The sequence below is a fragment of the Antechinus flavipes genome, chromosome 4 (genome assembly GCF_016432865.1).
Source record: "Antechinus flavipes isolate AdamAnt ecotype Samford, QLD, Australia chromosome 4, AdamAnt_v2, whole genome shotgun sequence".
In the NCBI taxonomy this organism is placed as follows: Eukaryota; Metazoa; Chordata; class Mammalia; order Dasyuromorphia; family Dasyuridae; genus Antechinus; species Antechinus flavipes.
In genome coordinates, this window is record NC_067401.1 from 161,448,831 (window position 1) to 161,466,748 (window position 17,918).

The window sequence follows — 17,918 nt, forward strand, 5'->3', positions numbered from 1 at the left end:
ATATAGATATGTCATAGGAAGTAACTAACATTTAAAGTTTACACAGTGCTTTACTTACATTAGATCCTCACAGCAACTTTATGAAGAAAGTACTCTTATTAGTCCCATTTTACAGATGTGTAAACTGAAGGTTACACCAGCTAGTGACTATCTGCAGCAGGATTTGGTCTCAAGTCTTCCTCATTCTGAACAGAGTTTGATATCTTTTATGTATCTAACTGCTTCTTTCTTGTAAAACATGGCTGAATTTTCTCCTTGTCCTACTCCTAGAACATCTTTCATAATCCCAGTGTTCAGCACAAAGCCTTGCACATATTTTATAGTCAGGCTTTAGTTAATCAAAATCAGTTTTATTTTTAAAATTTTTATTAAAATTAAAGGTATGATGTAATTGCATAAAGTATTTTAGCTTTAATATGCTTTTTATTTTCTAGCTTTGGTGTTATGGGGGGAAATTGTTTATGCTGCATGGAAAATTTTTGACTGTGATCCCATTTAAATGTGAAATATCATCATTAGCAGCTGCTCTGGGAAAACTCAAGCATATTCAAGCTCCAGGTATGAATTGTTATATCATAGTAAACACACATTTTTCTTCCACTCCAGTAGCTTCCATAGCTTTCCTATAGACTATACTTCTACCTTTGATATTTGCTATTATAGTAGAAATTTTCAGGGAGAGCTATCTTCCTAGAAAAGCCAATGTCCAGGGACGATGTGAAAATCCCTAAGGTAGATTAGGTAGATACTGACTCTATGGTTGTCTTATGAACCTCATCTTGTTGCATTTTCATATTCCTGAATTTATGGACTTTTATAGGACATAATTTTTTTTTTTTAACTTTGCTGTGGAGAAAAGTTACCAAATGGAATTTTAAGGTGTCTGTAATTGTTTTGTTTTGTCAAGGAATTGAAGAAGCAAATTAATATAAAACTATAGTATCAGCATGATTACAGAAATTATGTATTTTGTGTCTTCACAGGTACCCAAGTTGTGTCCCGTTTTGTAAACTGGGGAACATTTCAAGGAGATGGAGTTGAATCACAAGATTCAAATAACTTAGCACCTCTTAAAGGACAGTCAAAGAGAAATGTAAGTTAGAGAATTTTTGATTAAAATATCATTTAATGGCCTAGCATAAATGTCCAGTGACCAGAAAATCATCATTTCAGATCCAAGCATCATTTAATCCATTTGTATATCAGTCCACCAAACATTTATCAAACACATACACATGTAAGCATCTTGCTAGGCACTAGGGATACAAAGGCAATGACCTAGGTGTTAAAATCTTGTCCTAGACCCTTAAGTAGGTGTGTGATCTTGGACCAGTTACTTAATCTCTCTGTGCATCAGTTTGCTTATTTGTAAAGTGAAGATTCAATGTTTTCTAAGGTCTTTCCAGTTCTCCCTGCTTATATGATCTTAAAGGGAAAGAGGCAGAGAGTAGCCTTGGTGATCTTAGTTTCCTTCATGTTCTGAATCTGTGAATTAGTTTAGACCTTTAATAACTTCATGGATTGTTATGGTAGTTTCCTAATTGGTCTCCCTGCTTCCTGTCTCTCTTCTCTCTAATCCACTTTCCACTCAATTAGCATGACAATATTCCTTAACTACTGGCCTGACTGAGGTACTTCCCAGCTCTAGAAACTTCCCCCTTGCCTCTAGATTAAAAATACACACCCTTCTCTCTGGCACTTAAAACTATAAAATGTGGCTTTAATCAAGAAATCAGAATTTGGTAATCAGAAGACACCTTAGTTGCAATCTAGTCAAACCAAATCAGAAATGAATTTCTAATTGCTATTTCTACATAGTCCAGCATATATTTGAAGGAATGTGGATCTCCTGCTTCTCAAGGTAGCCCATTCCACTTTTGACCAATTTTAATTGTTAAGAAGTTTTTGTAACATCAAACTTAAATTTTCCCTGCTTCTAGTTCTGCCCTCTGGGCCAAATAAAATAAGTCTAACTTTTTTTTTTTTTTCCTCATAATAGCCCTTGAAGACAGCTATCATGCCTTCTTTGAGTCTTCTCCATATCTCTTGCTTTTTCAAGCCTCATATGACATGGATTCAAGCTCTTTACCATCTTGGTTTGCTCTCTCCTAGACACTCTTCATCTTTGTCAGTGTTTTTCTTAAATCAGGTGCCCAGAACAGTTCTCCAGATGAGGATTAAGAGATATAGAGCACAGTAGGATTCTTACTTCCCTATTCTGAGAATTTGCCTCCTCTTAATGTATCCCAAGATCACATGAACTTTTTTTAGCTGCTACATTACACTGCTAACTTACTTATTGAGCTTGCAATCCCCCAAATTACCCATTTCTTTTACAACCAAATTGGTGTCTAACTGATGAGAGTAAAATTCTGTTTGACCTGAGACAGCCCTGTAAAGTTATGTAAAATCACCAACAAAAAGTTATACAAACCCAAACGGTCTTGCATCCTCTGGAGACAGGATTCTCTTAGATTCATGCATAAAATGAATCTTCAGAAAATATCTCGTTTCATATACAAACCCAAATGGTCTTGTATACAGGATGTCAATTCTTAGACTCATCTTTAAAATGGATCTTCAGAAAATGTCTCTGCAAATCACTTCTCTCTTGAGAATGATATTGCCCTCCAAGGGAAGTCTTTCTCTTGGTGTCTCTTTAACAGTAAAAGCTTTTTACCACAACCTTTGAGTTTAGCGAAATTCCTTTGCTGCGAACTCAGGCCTTGGAGAACGAGGAAACCTCACCCATTCCTGCCTAACCTCTTCTTCGGTACCCTTGCCCTCATCATAACCACATACCTTTCTCATCTTATTCCTTTTTTTTTTTTTTTTTTTTGTATGAGGGCATTATACTTTACACCTATCTTATTGAATTTCATCTTGTTAGATTCAGTCCAGTGCTCCAGTCTATCAGTCTCTGTTTGTATCTCAACTCTGTTATCTAGTATATTAGCTATTTTCTTTCCAGCTTTCTGTCATCTGAAAATTTATAGGCATGTCATTTATGTTTTTATCTAAGTTATTAACCAGAATGTAAAATAGTACACAACCAAACATTATACCTAGAGTTACTCTACTGGAAACTACCTGAAGCACTAACTTTGAACAATAAACAGATGTTCTTATTTCACTCATCTACCTAGTCCTGAACTTGTTTGTATCTTTCTATCTCTTTCACAAGAACAGTGTGAAATAAGCAAATGTGGTGATCTTTTTCTTCTTTAAAATATATAAAATAAGATGGTTCTTTCTGGGGAGAGGAGGTTTCTTGGGGGAGGTTTTCTGGAGGCAGCCTTAGTATCAGTTCAGATCAATAATTACCCCAAATGCAGCCAGCTGGTAAAAATACAAATGTTTATTTCTCCTTCCAAGTCTTGTCTCTTTCCTTGGGCCTGGATAGCTAGATTCTTAGAGGCCTGTCTTTCTGCTCGGTTCTGAGAACTCCTGCAGCTTTGTCCTTTGCCTCTGCTCCCTTCAGCCTCCAGCCAGCACAAAGATGAATCTCTCTCTTGCCTTCCAAAGTAATTCTCTCCTGGCTCTAGTTCAACTCCGACTCGTGGCTTCTTCTGATTTGACACTCCCCTCTCCATGTAATTTGGCTGAATTCTCCCCACTGAGCCTCTGCTTTATATACCAGAGAGAGGGATTATGGATTTTCTCCCATAGTGTTCTCTGGCCCTAAGAACTTCAAGGGAGGTATGAATTCACAAAGTTACAAAGTTTACTTTGTGAATCTCCCATACTTGTGAATTCCAATGAGTAAAGGTGTAAACACAAGCATTGTACTAATTAGTTCTACTTAGTACCTTGTTTCAGGTTCTGGCCCAAAACATCAACTCTAATGAGTTAGCAATTTGTAAAGATTCCAACAATAAACATTAACAAATGTGATGGTAAAATCTCCTTCATCAACCAGTTTTCTGATTTTATCAAAAGCAAAAATGAAGTGACTGGCATAATCTGTTTTCGATGTAATTAGACTGGCTCTTGTTATCACTGTTTTTGTTTCTAGATAGATATTCACCAATATCTCTTTAATGTTCCATCTTAAAATTTCCCCAGGAATCAAAGTCAAGCTCACTGGTTTTGCAGATTCCTTTTTTCCCTTTTTTGAAAATCATCGCATTTGCCCTTCTCTATTCTTGTTGTATGACCTGTTTTCCATAGTCTTTCAAATATCACCCACGGTGGCTTAGCAGTTTCTTCTAGTCCCTTCAGTCCTAGACCAGATGATTTATTTGTATCTATCCAGGGCAGTCAGGTTCTTGCTTATTTTTACATCCTTATCATTGGGTCTTTGTTTTTTGTTAGCTATTTTCATTGTTATTTTCTGTGCAAGGTTTATTCTCCTTGAGACAAAAACTGAAACTAAGAATTGAATAGCTCTATCTTCTCATTTGTATAGAAATAGTTGGACCTATAAGAATAGTTGAAATTTGTCAGGGAGGTGACTAGAAAGTGGTACTAGGCATAGGCCTTGGAGGAAACTCTTTAAGGGGAATGGGATTTATTAAAGAAAACTTGGGAAGAGTGAGAAGACAGGTGGTAAGCCAAGTAAAAAGAGAATCCAGAGAGCACTGTCAGGGAAACCAAAGAAAGAGAACATCCACGTCAGCCATGGATAATCAGCCATGCCAGAAGCTTCAAAGAGGTCAAGGGGCATGAGAATTGAGGAAAGATAAGAATTTTCAAGTAAAAATTATTAGTTACCTTGAAAAGAACAATTTTATTGGAATGATATGGCTGGAAATCAGATAAGAAAAGTTTTGAGAAGTTGGTGCCAAATAAGAAAGTGGAAATAACACAAGCAAGTGGCATTTTTCTGTTTTAGTTTTAGAGAGAAGAGCTGAGACATTAGCTTGAAATTGGGTGAATCAGTTTTCTAAGGTTGCAGATCTCAGAGTATGTTTGTATGTGAGAGAAAGAGCTGGTAGATAGAGATTGAAGAGTATAGACAGAGTTTTCAGGAAAGGGAATCAAGGGCATGAGAAGAGGGGCCAACCTTGACAAAATACTGTCTCTCTAAAATTGGAATCTTAAGTTGTTTTTTTTTGTTCTCTCAAAGGACCAATGGCATCATGAAGGTGATGTCTTAACTAGCATGTGAATTGTATTTAAGTGAGGCAGAATGCAAAGTCCTTAGCAAGTGATAAGAAATTTATTGTATATAAATAAAGGAGTTGTTGCCAGAAGAGCATATTTTAATTTTGCAATTCCTGGAATGGCAAGTAGAGTCATGGGTAAATCAGTTGAGGTACTTTCAAAAAGAAATGGTAGTATTATTTGGTATTTGCTCTTCTCATATCAAGAGATTGAAAGTGTTATATGTAAGGTTGGGTGGAGTTATAAAAGCTGATTAGCAAAAAGATTGCCATAGTAATTAACAGTAGGCTAGTATATGAAACTTGATTGGGGTTCAGCTAGCTCTGTATATAGTAAGGAGTTATTCAGGTGTGTAAGTGTGAGAGCACAGGTTAGATTAGATAACAAATTTGTTTTGAACCAAAGAAGACTTTGACTTGACTTCTAGTGATGTTTAGCTGCTTAAAGTAATAACCCAGGATTGCTGTTTGGCAAGAAATAAGAATGTTAGGATAATGGCAAAGGATGATCCAAGAGTGGAAGACAATATAAAATGGAACTGTTTAGAACACCAAGCTATCAAAATAAAGGAATGTGAGGGCAGTAAGTTGCCTGTCTGGCTCTTACCACATCTTGTCTGGATTATATTAGGTATCTAATAACTTTGTCTTTTTTCTCTCCATTAGTCAATCAACTAGCATTTATTAAGCACCTACTAAATGCCAGGAATTGTGCTAAGTGCTAGGGATACAAAGAAAGTAAAAAAATAAAAACAAGAAAGCCAAGCCCTGCACTCAAGGAGGTCATAGTCTAATGGGGGTTAGAGGGGATACATTATGCAAACAACTATACAAACAAGATATTTACAAGGTACAAAGGAGATCTTCAGAAGAAAGACTTCTTGTAGAAGGTAGTATTCTAGCTGATACTTGAAGGAAGCCTGAAGGTAGAGATGAGGAGGGAGAAAGTTGTGAGCCTGGGGGACAACCAGTGAAAATGCTGGGAATTAGGTGAATATCATCTTTGAGGAAGAACAAGGAATAAGAAATCTGGGGATATGGATGAGGAGTAAGCAGAGGTGAAATAATCTAAGGTGCGGGTCTAATGATACTCATTTATCTTCAGTAACTTCTTGTTGCCTCTAGAATAAAAAGGAAATTCCTCAGCATTTAGAGAACTCAGCAGCCTGACTTTGACCTTGTTTTCCAAATTGATTCCCTTCTTTATGGTCTGTGTTCCAGTCAAACTGGACTGCAGTTAAGTCCTTGAATATCCCTCAATGCATTTGTGAAACGAATTGTGTGTTTATGTAAGCTACCCCTTACATATTTGCTCTTCTCAAAAAGTGTTACCTCTTTAAGAATTGAATTTGCATATACTAGACATTTACTAATTGCATTGAAACTATATATTCACATCCTAATTAACAAGTCATGGTGACTTTCCTCCATTCAATATTTATTGACATTTTCCAGGTCTACTTCACCTCTCTTTTAGTAGATTCCTATAATAAGTATGTTCCTAAGTGGTCTACCTACAGTCTGACTTTAATCTCTAATCCATCTACCAACTTTGCTGCCACAATAATCTTCCTAAAACACAGTACAGGTCTGACCATATCCGTCCTGTACAAAAAAAGAATTAAATTCATACATCTGGTATTTAAAGCCTTTCATAGTGTTTCTTCAACCTGTTTTTGTAGATTTATTTGCATCCTTTCATCTTATGAATTTTAGCCATACTGGCTTATTTTCTTTGGCCCCTAGGTAACTTTGCGTCTTCTGATTTGGTACCTTTGCCAAGGCTGTTTCCTTTGCCTGAAATCCTCATCCCTTTCCTGTTATGAAATCCTTAGCTCCATTCAAAGCTCAATTCAAGTGCTTCCTCTTAAAGGATGCTTATACTGATTTCTTCAGTTAATAATGTCTCCTCTCACTCCTCCCATGCCTCCCACATACTTGTGTTTATGTTAAATTTAGTATTGACTTCTCTGTGAACATGCTTTCCTTACATTAGAATGTCTTTGTATCCCCATCTCTTAGCACAGTGCTATATAATATATATAATATAGTATATAATAAGCATTTAATAAATGCATTACATTGTCCTCAAATAGTCTAAACTTCTAAATAATCCACCCAAAAGACAATAAAGGGAAAGGATTGGAAGAAGAAACTTAAAAGAGGGAGAAAAAATGACAAGGATAGGTACATAGCAGAACCTCTTTACTAGTAGGAATACTTGTTTTCTCTTGTTGATTTACCACAACCTTAGGTATTAATGCTAGTGCTAGAATCATCATGACAGAATTTCGCAATAACAAAATAGGTTAGATTTCCCCAAATTTGTTTTGCCTGTGATATAAAGATACATTCATCTTTTGAGGAAGTTTGTTTCTAACTAGATCTTTTTTTTTTTTTAAACTGCTCCAAGGTCCTAATCAATTTATTTAATTCTAGTTAAGGACAAGAAGAAATGAAACCAAGTCTCAGCTGGAGGATTCAAAGAACAGAGTATTTTTATCAGATATAAAGGTAGGTAAAGTAATAAAGAAATCTCTTGACAAATTGGTAAATTTGGCAAATATCAGAAATTATTTTATTTCTAACTAAAACTTCATTTTTATTTTCTTTTATATGCATATTCAAATATAGAAACAAAAACAATGATCCCCCCCAAAAAAAAAAAAAAAAAAAACGATTATATGTCCATGTTAATCAGTCAGAAAGCATTTATTAGTTTCCCTATTATACGTTAGGCACTATGCTAAACCATGTCCATAAACTTTTGTTCTTTACAGATAAAATTTTAAATTTTAGATGCTTTAACATCTAAATCTAAATGTCTTGAATTTTTTCCCCCTATTTTTTTACCTTGTATTTTGACAAGTCTGTTAGTTCAAGACAACTTTTAAATATGTATAATAGGGTAAGGGTAACTGTTTTGAGTAAGTTTTTAAGGGCATTCAAAAAATTAAGTTTAATGCAATGGAAATACAGTAAAACCTCAATTAATTGAAATTTTTAGGAAATAGACATCTGCTTGAAAAACTTAAATGCATGGTTCTACATGACATAGTGTCTGATTCATAACAGTTGCTTAATAATTCTTGTTAGTATAATGTAATAATTGAATCTTTTTTTGCTCCTCTATTCATTTCTATTGTATAGATTTAGAAGGAATAGGATATTGAACTGAGGTTGTAATAACACCAGGTCACATCCTAGAAATTGCTTTTTTAACATAAGCTTCAGATTATAACTTGCTTTCTTGGAAATTTGTCTCTTTCTCCTAATAGTGAAGTGCTAAATAATAGTAACTCTTCTTAAGTGAAATTTTTGCATATTTGAAAGCATGGCAGAATTTGAAATTGATATTGATCTTTTCTGTGTGTCTCAATCTGAATCCAGTTCTTGACACTAATTCACCAGCTCCCTTCCCTCCACCTCACTTTCCTTGTCTATTAAAAAGAAAGGGTTGGACTAAATGCTCTACCAACATCTCCAGCTTATTAATTTATGATTACAGATTACTTATAGATGAACCATTGAATTTGCATATTGACTAAAGCAACAATTTAGTTGTCTTCCAAGGAGTTTAACATAGAATCCTCTTTTAAACTGCTGCTTTATTAGAATGCAGTCTTTACTTATATCAATTTTCATTTTATAAGCATGCATTAATGACCCTACTACTAGTGACTGTGAATGAAAAATGAGAAAATACTCTATTCATAATACTTTAGGATTTTGCTGTTATCATGATTCTGGGATTCCATTTCTCTTTCAGGATATATCTGAAAAACACCTTGAACAACAGTTGAATAAGTTTTTGGCTGATAAACGGACACCTGACTTTCAAATTACTGTTGGACATATAGTAACAGAACTGGTGGGAAGGTGTAAAGCAGAACCAACATTTTATCCTCAGAGTAGTCTGGTACAACTCATCCAAACTCAAGTACTTTCTTACAGGTAAAAGCTTTTCTTACTTAAGAATACTTTGTATGTACTATATTCTTGTGATGTTTTGTATAAAATTCTAACTTTCATGTTTGGGGGGGAGAAATTGCGGAATATTTTTTTATAAGTGAAATTTGTGTGGAATTTTAAAATAATTTAGCATCTTTTATTTTCCCCTCAGTTTGTGTCCGGACTTGATGACAGTTGCCTTGGAAAAGAGAGATGTGCATTTGTTACAGCTCTGTCTACAGCAGTTTCCTGACATTCCTGAATCAATTACCTGTGCTTGCTTAAAGGTTTTCCTAAGGTATGTGAGAAACAAACTTTTCCCCTCTTTGTTTCAATTCTTAATATAGGTTTCATTGTTAATGTTTAACTATAGAAAATTTTTAAATGCTTAAAAAATTAAGTTTTGGGTATTTCTCTTGACTTCCAAAGAGGCTGTTATTTTTGGTTATAATAACATATTTTTAGGGAGGGAGGGGAAGCTGGGTGGAATCATCAATTAATTTTGTGCTTATTTGTAAAATCTTTCTTCTTGTAGTATTGGCGATGACAGCCTTGAAGGGACAAATGTGAATATGGAGTCAGTTATTGGTTACATTGACTTTCCCCAGAATGGAAAAATGGGAAAAACAGAAATTGTTCAAAATGGTTTCAGTCCAGTACTTTTAGAAGAGGATAATTTTGATGGCAAGTTAAATAAACTGGATGATACGATGAATACTGCTTTAACATGTCCTGTGAGTCCCCCAAAAGCAGCTTTACTGTATCCTTTGAAACATGAATATTTTTCTGTGTCTTTTATCATGTGGTAGCCTTACTATACAAAAAAAATATCTTCGAGTAAGCCAGGGATTTTGTTTCATTATTTTAGAATGTTAACTTAATAGTAAAGTAATAGTATTAAAGAGAGGCATCACTGTATAATGGTTAGAGAAACTAGATTTAAGAATCAGTAATAGTGTGGGGCTAAGTTCTGCCTCCTCATTCATGTAGCATCATGAACAAGCCACATAACTTGTCAATGTCCCAGATGACTCTCAAAGATTCTAAGTTACAGGTAGGCTGCAAAGTGGAAGGAGTTTACACAAGTAGAAATTTCCCACAACAATGAAACCACAGCTCTGTACCAACTGAAATGATTGGATTTTTAAAGTAAATTTAATTGTAATAATGGGCTTATTCAGGGGTATTTACCTAAATTTGGTTCTTTTAATCAATTTAAAGAAATTAAATTTTTCTGAACTAAGTTCTGATTTCTAAATGTCATAAACATTGTTCCCAATGTGATGTCTTAAATTCTAATATTTAAATGACAATTCCCATAGAAAGAACTTCCACCTGACAGCCAAAAGTAACTGCTTTCTTAGAATCAATTTGCTAGTTAGACTTATCAAATTGTAAATACTATTTTAATAAAAGACTCATGCATGCAGTAATTGAGCATTTTCAGTATCTATGGGATTAGCACAAAAATATTTGATAACAGTGTTAATCTTTTATACAAATTTAAGAAAATACTTTTATGATTTCTTTTTTATATATCCTCAAGATTGTGTTCATTTTCCTTTAGTCATAAATAGAAATGCAATTCTCCATTCAGCATATAGTGAAACGTTTCTTTTGCCTAATTTGAAAGACCTCACTGTGCAACATGTTATTGTAAGTACTCTTTAATAAAAAACTTGTGGAAATTAGATTTCTCTTTTAGATTTTGCTATCATCTAGTCTGCTTGTGAAAACAACAGCGTGACATAACTATAGAGTTGAGTTAAAATTGGGTATGAGAAACTGGGGATTTTCAGAGGATGAATGGACATGTGGAATCATTTCTTTTTTCTTTTTTTGCCTTTTTGCATTTGATTGCGAAAATTCATTCATTCATTCATTCATTTATTTATTTATTTGTGTTATGGACACAAATTTTATTGACAGAACCCATGCCTGGGTAATTTTTTTACAAATGTGGTATCATTTCAATGAAAGTTTCAGAGCATAGCTGAAAATAAACATACTCTAGAAAGAGAATCAGAAGAAATAAAGCAAGAGAAAGGGTTAAAATACTTCTTGATGAACTAAGTGTTTGCATTGGAGTTACTTGTATAACAGAAATGTTTGTTGTCACTTTTCTTTGTCCTAGCTTTTTCTCCAGTATTTGCATTTCCTTTATGAGAAATGTAGTGAAAACGCTAGTATGACTCTTCCTGGACCCTGTCCTCCAACTCTGAACCAGGTGAGACAATGTTACATTTACTTTATTCTGAGTAGATAAACTGTTAAGTGGTTATATAGGCAGATTTTAGGGGAAAGAACATGAGTGGTAACAAAAGTTGGGTTTCATTGAGGAATGTGATAGGATTCTTGGTCTTCATACATGACCATAAAAATATCTTTTCTTTCCTTCTCACCTGAAAACAAGTATCTATTTAGCAGTTTTATTTAAAACCTGATTTTTTTTTTTGTGAGCTGCCCATCTCTCTATAATCTCTTGTACTCCTTACCAATTCATTGAATTTATGGAATAGTGGAAAGAATGCTGGGCTTGTATCAAGAGAAACATAGCATTATTGGTGGAGTTGTGAGCTGATCCAGCCTTTTTGGAGAGTATTTTGGAACTATGTCTAAAGGATTTTGAAACTGCATACCTTTTGATCTAGCAGTCTCACTACTAGGTCTGTGTTCCAAAGAGATTGTAATGTAAAAAATGTAGCAGCTTTTTTTTGTAGTGACAACTAGAAATTGAGTGGATGCCCATTAGGGAGTGCCTGAATGAATTTTGATATATGAATGTAATTATTGTTCTTTAAGAAATGATGAGCAGGCTATTTTCAGAAAAGCCTGGAAAGACTTACATGAACTGATTACAGAGTGAAATGAACAGAACCAAGATAATATTGTATACGGTAACAACAAGATTTTGTGATGATCAACTGGGATGGACATGGTTCTTCTCAACAATGTGGTGATTCAGAGCAATTCCAGTAGACTTGGGGGTGGAAAATGCTATCATCATCCAGAGAGAGAAACTATAGAGACAAGGTGGATCAAAGCATAATTTTTTCACTTTTGTTGTTGTTGTTGATATTTGGTGGGGTTTTTCTTTCTCATTTTTTTCTCTTTTGGTCTGATTTTTCTTATACAACATGACAAATATGGAAATATGTTTAAAAGAATTGCACATATTTAATTTATATCAGATTTCTTGCTGTCTTGGGGAGGGGAGAAGGAAGGGAGAAAGGGAGAAAAATTTGGAACACAAACTAACAAAAATGAATTTTGAAAACAATGATATGTATTTAGAAAAATAAAATAAGATACTGTTGAAAATTTTAAAAGAGAGACATGAATTCCTATAATGAATAATTGTCTTATATCCCAAATTTTTTAACCTCTCTAAGCTTCAGTTTTATTAATTTCAAAATTGGAATAATAATTGACCTTAATCTCACAGGATGATACTGAAATTCAGATGAGATTGGTTTTGACAGCATGGTGTTTTTAAATATCAATTACTTATCCAGTGGAGTTTAGAGAGAAACTGTTTGGAGACAAATATAGCTACCTAGTCTTTCTGCTGGATACTTAATACCATATGAACAGTGATGCAGAGGAGCAAAATGATTTTTTAATTGAACAAAAAGTATTGGAATGTAAACTTACTAAAACTAAAAAGCATTAATTCACCAATATTAAACACCTACTTTGTATTGGGGATACAGATACAAAAAAAGATAGTCCCTGCTCTCAAGCAGTTTATATAAATCTTGCCATTTCTGTAAATAAGTTCATTTGATTCAGCCATTTGTTTTAGACTTTTTTTGTACACATATTGTTGATTGAGTTCATGTGGATATGGCCCCATTGATTACATGTTTGAAATTTATCCATCAGAGATACCACCTAATAGTCACTCAAGTTGTACTTAGCAAATGCAGTGATGTGTATCTCTTGTCAGTTATAAGTTTTTAACTTGCTTAGTATATGCTCCAGGAACATCTATCAATCTTCCTTTGTTGATAAGACATTGTTAATCTTTCTATAGCTGCCTTGGGATTGACAGGACCTATGTGTTCCTTAATATTGTGCAATGGATTAGATAATTTCTGTTATAGTGATCATTAATTTTTAGGACTTATATATTTACCACCTAACTACTTTTCAAAAATTTTAAAGAGAAAATATTGAGTCTCTTAGAAAATTTTGTAGTTTTACTATCACTGGCAAATATTTCCTAATTACATGTAAACAATTTTATTGTTCATTTTTTAAAATTTGAATTCCCTTATACCCCAAAGAGATACTAAAGAAGGGAAAGGGACCTGTATGTGCCAAAATGTTTGTGGCAGCCCTGTTTATAGTGGCTAGAAGCTGGAAAATGAATGGATGCCCATCAATTGGAGAATGGTTGAGTAAATTGTGGTATATGAACGTTATGGAATATTACTATTCTGTAAGGAATGACCATCAGGATGAATACAGAAAGGACTGGCGAGACTTACATGAACTGATGCTAAGTGAAATGAGCAGAACCAGGAGATCATTATATACCTCAACAACGATACTGTTTGAGGATGTATTCTGATGGAAGTGGTTCTCTTCGATAAAGAGAGCTAATTCAGTTTCAATTGATCAAAGATGGACAGAAGCAGCTACACCCAAAGAAAGAATACTGGGAAATGAATATAAACTGCTTGCATTTTTGTTTTTCTTCCCGGGTTATTTATACCTTCTGAATTCAATTCTCCCTGCGCAACAAGAAAACTGTTCGGTTCTGCACACATATATTATATCTAGGATATACTGTAACCTATTCAACATGTAAAGGACTGCTTGCCATCTGGGGGAGGGGGTGTAGGGAGGGAGGGGAAAAATCGGAACAGAAGTGAATGCAAGGGATAATGCTGTAAAAAATTACCGTGGCATGGGTTCTATCAATAAAAAGTTATTAAAATAAGAATAAAAAAATAATAATAATAAAGAACAAAACTGAAAAAAAATTTGAATTCCAAATTCTCTCCTTCCTTCCTGCTTTTGAGAAGGTAAGCAAATTAGATTAGATATGTGAAGTCACATAAAGCATTTTCATGTTGCGAAAGGAAACACATTCAAAAATAATAAGAAAAGTAAAATTTAAAAAGTGTGATTTAGTCTGCAGTCATAGTATATTGATTTTCTCTTGGAGGTGGATGCCATTTTTCTTCATGGATTTTGGAATTGTCTTAGATCATTGCCTTGATCAAGTGTAGCTAAGTCTTTCACAGCTGATCATTGTTACAATATTGCTGTTATTATATACAGTGTTCTCCTAGTTCTGTTCATTTTGTTTTACAGAAGTTTATACACATCTTGCTATGTTTTTGTGAAATTATTTCCCTCATTTGTTTTGAATTTTTTTTCAAATTACACAAAAATATTTTTTAACTTTTTTTTTTTTAAATTTTGAGTTCCAAATTCTCTTTCTCTTTCCTTTCCTTGAAATAGCAAGCAATTAGATAGAGGTTATACATGTGCAGGCATGCAAAATGTATTTTCCATATAGTAAAAGAAAAGAAAAAAAGAGTTTTTAAAGTATGCTTCACTCTGCATTTAGACCCCATCAGTTTCTTTCTCTGAAGATTGATAGCATTTTTCATTATAAGTCCTTCAGAATTATACTGGATCTTAAGTGATCCAAATGACTTGAAATTTACAGCCCTTTGGGGATAGTTCCATATTATTCTCCAGAATGGTTGGACCAATTCAGAACTCCACCAATATGCATTAGTATCCCAAAATTTCCCCCATCCTTTCCAGCATGAATTATTTTCCTTTTCTGTCATCTATGAGGTGATCTCACACAAAATTGCCATTTCTCTAATCAGTTGTGATCTAGAGCTTTTTTTTTCCATGAGGCAATTAGAGTTAAGTGACTTGCTCAGGTTCACACAGCTAGAAAGTATTAGGTGTCTGAGACCAGATTTGAACTTAGGGGCTGGTCCTCTACCCACTGTGCAACCTATCTGCCCCTCGAGCATTTTTTGTACAACTGTTTTGTACAACTTCTTTAGAAAACTGCCTGTTTATATCTTTTGATCATTTACCAATTGGGGAGTGGCTTTTATTTTTATAAATATGGCTCAGTTGTATATGTATTTGAAAAATGAGGCTTTTAATCAGGGAAACAATATAAATTTTTTTTTCAAGTTTCTTATTTTCCTTGTAATTTTTGACTTGATTTTGTTTGTGCAAAAACTTTTTAATTTCATGTAATCAGAATTATCCATTTTATCTCTTGTGATTCTTTCTATCTTTTATTTGATCATAAACTCTTCTCATCCACAGATCTGACAGGTACATTATTTTCCTGCTCATCTAACCTACTATCTCATCACCCTTTATGTCTTAATAATTTATCCATTTTTACCGTATTTTGGTTTGTGGTATGAGATACTGGTCTATGTTTCATCCAAACTCCTTTCCAATTTTCCCAGAAATTTTTATTAGATAGTGAATTCTTCTCTCTAAAGCTTGGGTTTTTTAATTTATCAAACACTAAATTGTTGTGTTTATTTACTACTCTTTATGCTGTTTCTAATCTATTCCAGTGATTGATCACACTATTTCTTAGCTAGTACCAGATTGTTTCTACTAAATTATCTTTTCAAAATTTTTTTTCATTGATTCTATTGATATTCTTGACTTTTTCTTCCTTTAATTTGTATGTTGTTGTTTTTTCCCCTAGCTTTATAAAAAAATTCTTTTGTAGGTTGGTATGGCATTGAAGAAGTAATTTAACTTTGGTAGAAGTATCATTTTAGTTTTTATTGACTCTGCTGACCCTTGAGCAATTAATGTTTTTCCAGTTGTTTAGATTTATCTTCATTTGTGTGAAAAGCATTTTGTAATTTTGTTTATATACACCCTGGCTTTGTCTTGGCAGGAAGCTGCTCAAATATTTTATGTTGTCTATAGTTATTTTAAGTGAACAGATAATATTTTGAGATGATAAATGATGTAAAATCATATGTTATCTTAGTTCTTTTTTTAATAGATTAAATATTAGAGTGTTAAGTTGTGGTCTCATAAGTTTTTTTCATATTCTGGCAGGTCTTTAAGTCCCTAAAGTTCCTCTTTAGGTCTTTGGAAACAGTGTTTTTGTTTGATGAAAATTTTTAAGTAAACTATTCAGAGTTTGGAAGATATGAAATTACATATTACTCTTTTGTAAACACAAGGAATCACCACTGTTGTGGGTTATATCAACTTTTGTCCCACATGATCAAATAGTTGTGATCTTTAATATCTTTTATTTTTTATGCCTACTCTGGTAAGGTAAAATTAGGTCACAGAACAAAACAATTAGATCATTTTAAAGAAGAGGCCAATGGGACAGCTAAATGCCTTAGTAGATAAAGTGCCGGCGCTGAAGTCAGGAAGATCTGAGTTCAAATTATACCCCAGGCACTTAATACTTCCTAGCTACGTGACCCTGGGCAAGTCAATTAACCCCAATTGCCTCAGCTTAAAAAAAATAAATAAATAAGAGGAGGCCAATGGTGTCATAGCTCAAAATCTTTGGCTTTATTGGCATTGTTATTAATCATATCAAATAATCCAATAGCTTTAAAATAGTTATTGTAATATAAACCAAGTTCTAGAAAGAGGAGCCATCTATTTCTTTGGACTATCTACCTGTAAATTGAAGTGTCCAGCTATACATTAAAAGAGTTCTGGAAATTTTCAGACGTGGCAGGTTCTGCACAATCCCTCAATCTTTATTTTCCTATTTGTCTTCAGATTATGGATTGGATCTGTCTACTGCTAGATGCTCATTTTACAGTTGTTGTGATGATTCCAGAAGCAAAAGGAATATTGGCAAGTCTTTATAAGTTTGTGAAAGCCCAGGTATGTGAATATTTATTACATGGCAAAATTAATTTTTGTTTCCCTATCAGTAAAGTGCTAATTATCACCTAAAATTCCTCTAATAATTAAAATGCCTAATGATTACCAAAATGATTGAATTTATTACCTTTAAGCATTATTAAAATATTACTTTTTAAATTCTTCTCTTTAGGTGTGGGTTTATTCAGAACTCAACAAAATTGAAGGAAGTTTACAGCAACTACAAAAATTGCACCAGCAAAGAAATATGGGATTGTATTCCATTGAAGTGCTTGAACTCATTTGAGATTAGTATCCATTATGTAGAGAGACTTTTTATGAAGACTTTTTCTTTAGTGGAACTCTACTCCTACTTATCCAGCTAACCAGAAGAATTTGGTGCGTGACTTTGTTTTGATGTCAATTCAAGTTTCAAATATAGAAGACATCAGACCTGAATTACTTCTCACTTGAAAAGAGATATGAGTTTCAGACTGAACTATTCTAATTTTATAGATGCTTGTTGAATGTGGAGAGGCATGTTCTGGGAGTAACTTAAAAGGATAACTTGGTTGATTTTAAGTAAGCTTATTTGTGTATGTATAAAAATCTAATTTCTTACAAAAAGTTTTTGAGTAGTATTTCTTAAAAAACAATTTCCATTGAAACAATAGTTAGAAGAATTTGTTTTAGTTGAATAAAAAAGCTCCTCTAGGTCATCATTCTCATGTCCAAATGTTTGGAATCAAAGTTAAGTCAGAAGATTTAACCATTGAGTAGCTATCTTCTAACTTTCATCTTTAGAAATATTTCTTAGTTGTTTGATATGATCTAAAAGTATGTGGATAGCAAAAATAAGAAGTAACAAATTCCAATAAGACGAGAAAAATATTTTACCTCTGCTCCTTCCTACATAGTAAAAAGATGGCAACAATATCCCAGTAAATACCCCCACATATACCTTTAATTTAAACCCTTTTTATCTATATGTTTGAAATACTCCTC

The 17,918-nt window shown here is 33.5% G+C and overlaps 1 protein-coding gene across 1 annotated transcript in view; it reads left to right on the plus strand.

Annotated features, from left to right (window-relative positions):
* NOL11 (nucleolar protein 11) overlaps window positions 1-17,540 on the plus strand; it is a 38,263-nt gene extending 20,723 nt beyond the window's left edge. Inside the window, exons 9-18 of the mRNA XM_051995263.1 lie at window positions 435-558; window positions 984-1,093; window positions 7,545-7,619; window positions 8,875-9,059; window positions 9,229-9,354; window positions 9,592-9,816; window positions 10,634-10,712; window positions 11,191-11,283; window positions 16,827-16,934; window positions 17,107-17,540. Of these exons, the coding sequence (XP_051851223.1) occupies window positions 435-558; window positions 984-1,093; window positions 7,545-7,619; window positions 8,875-9,059; window positions 9,229-9,354; window positions 9,592-9,816; window positions 10,634-10,712; window positions 11,191-11,283; window positions 16,827-16,934; window positions 17,107-17,220 (1,239 nt within the window). The 3' untranslated portion in view covers window positions 17,221-17,540. The remainder of the gene's footprint in view (window positions 1-434; window positions 559-983; window positions 1,094-7,544; window positions 7,620-8,874; window positions 9,060-9,228; window positions 9,355-9,591; window positions 9,817-10,633; window positions 10,713-11,190; window positions 11,284-16,826; window positions 16,935-17,106) is intronic.
* Window positions 17,541-17,918: the final 378 nt, after the last annotated feature.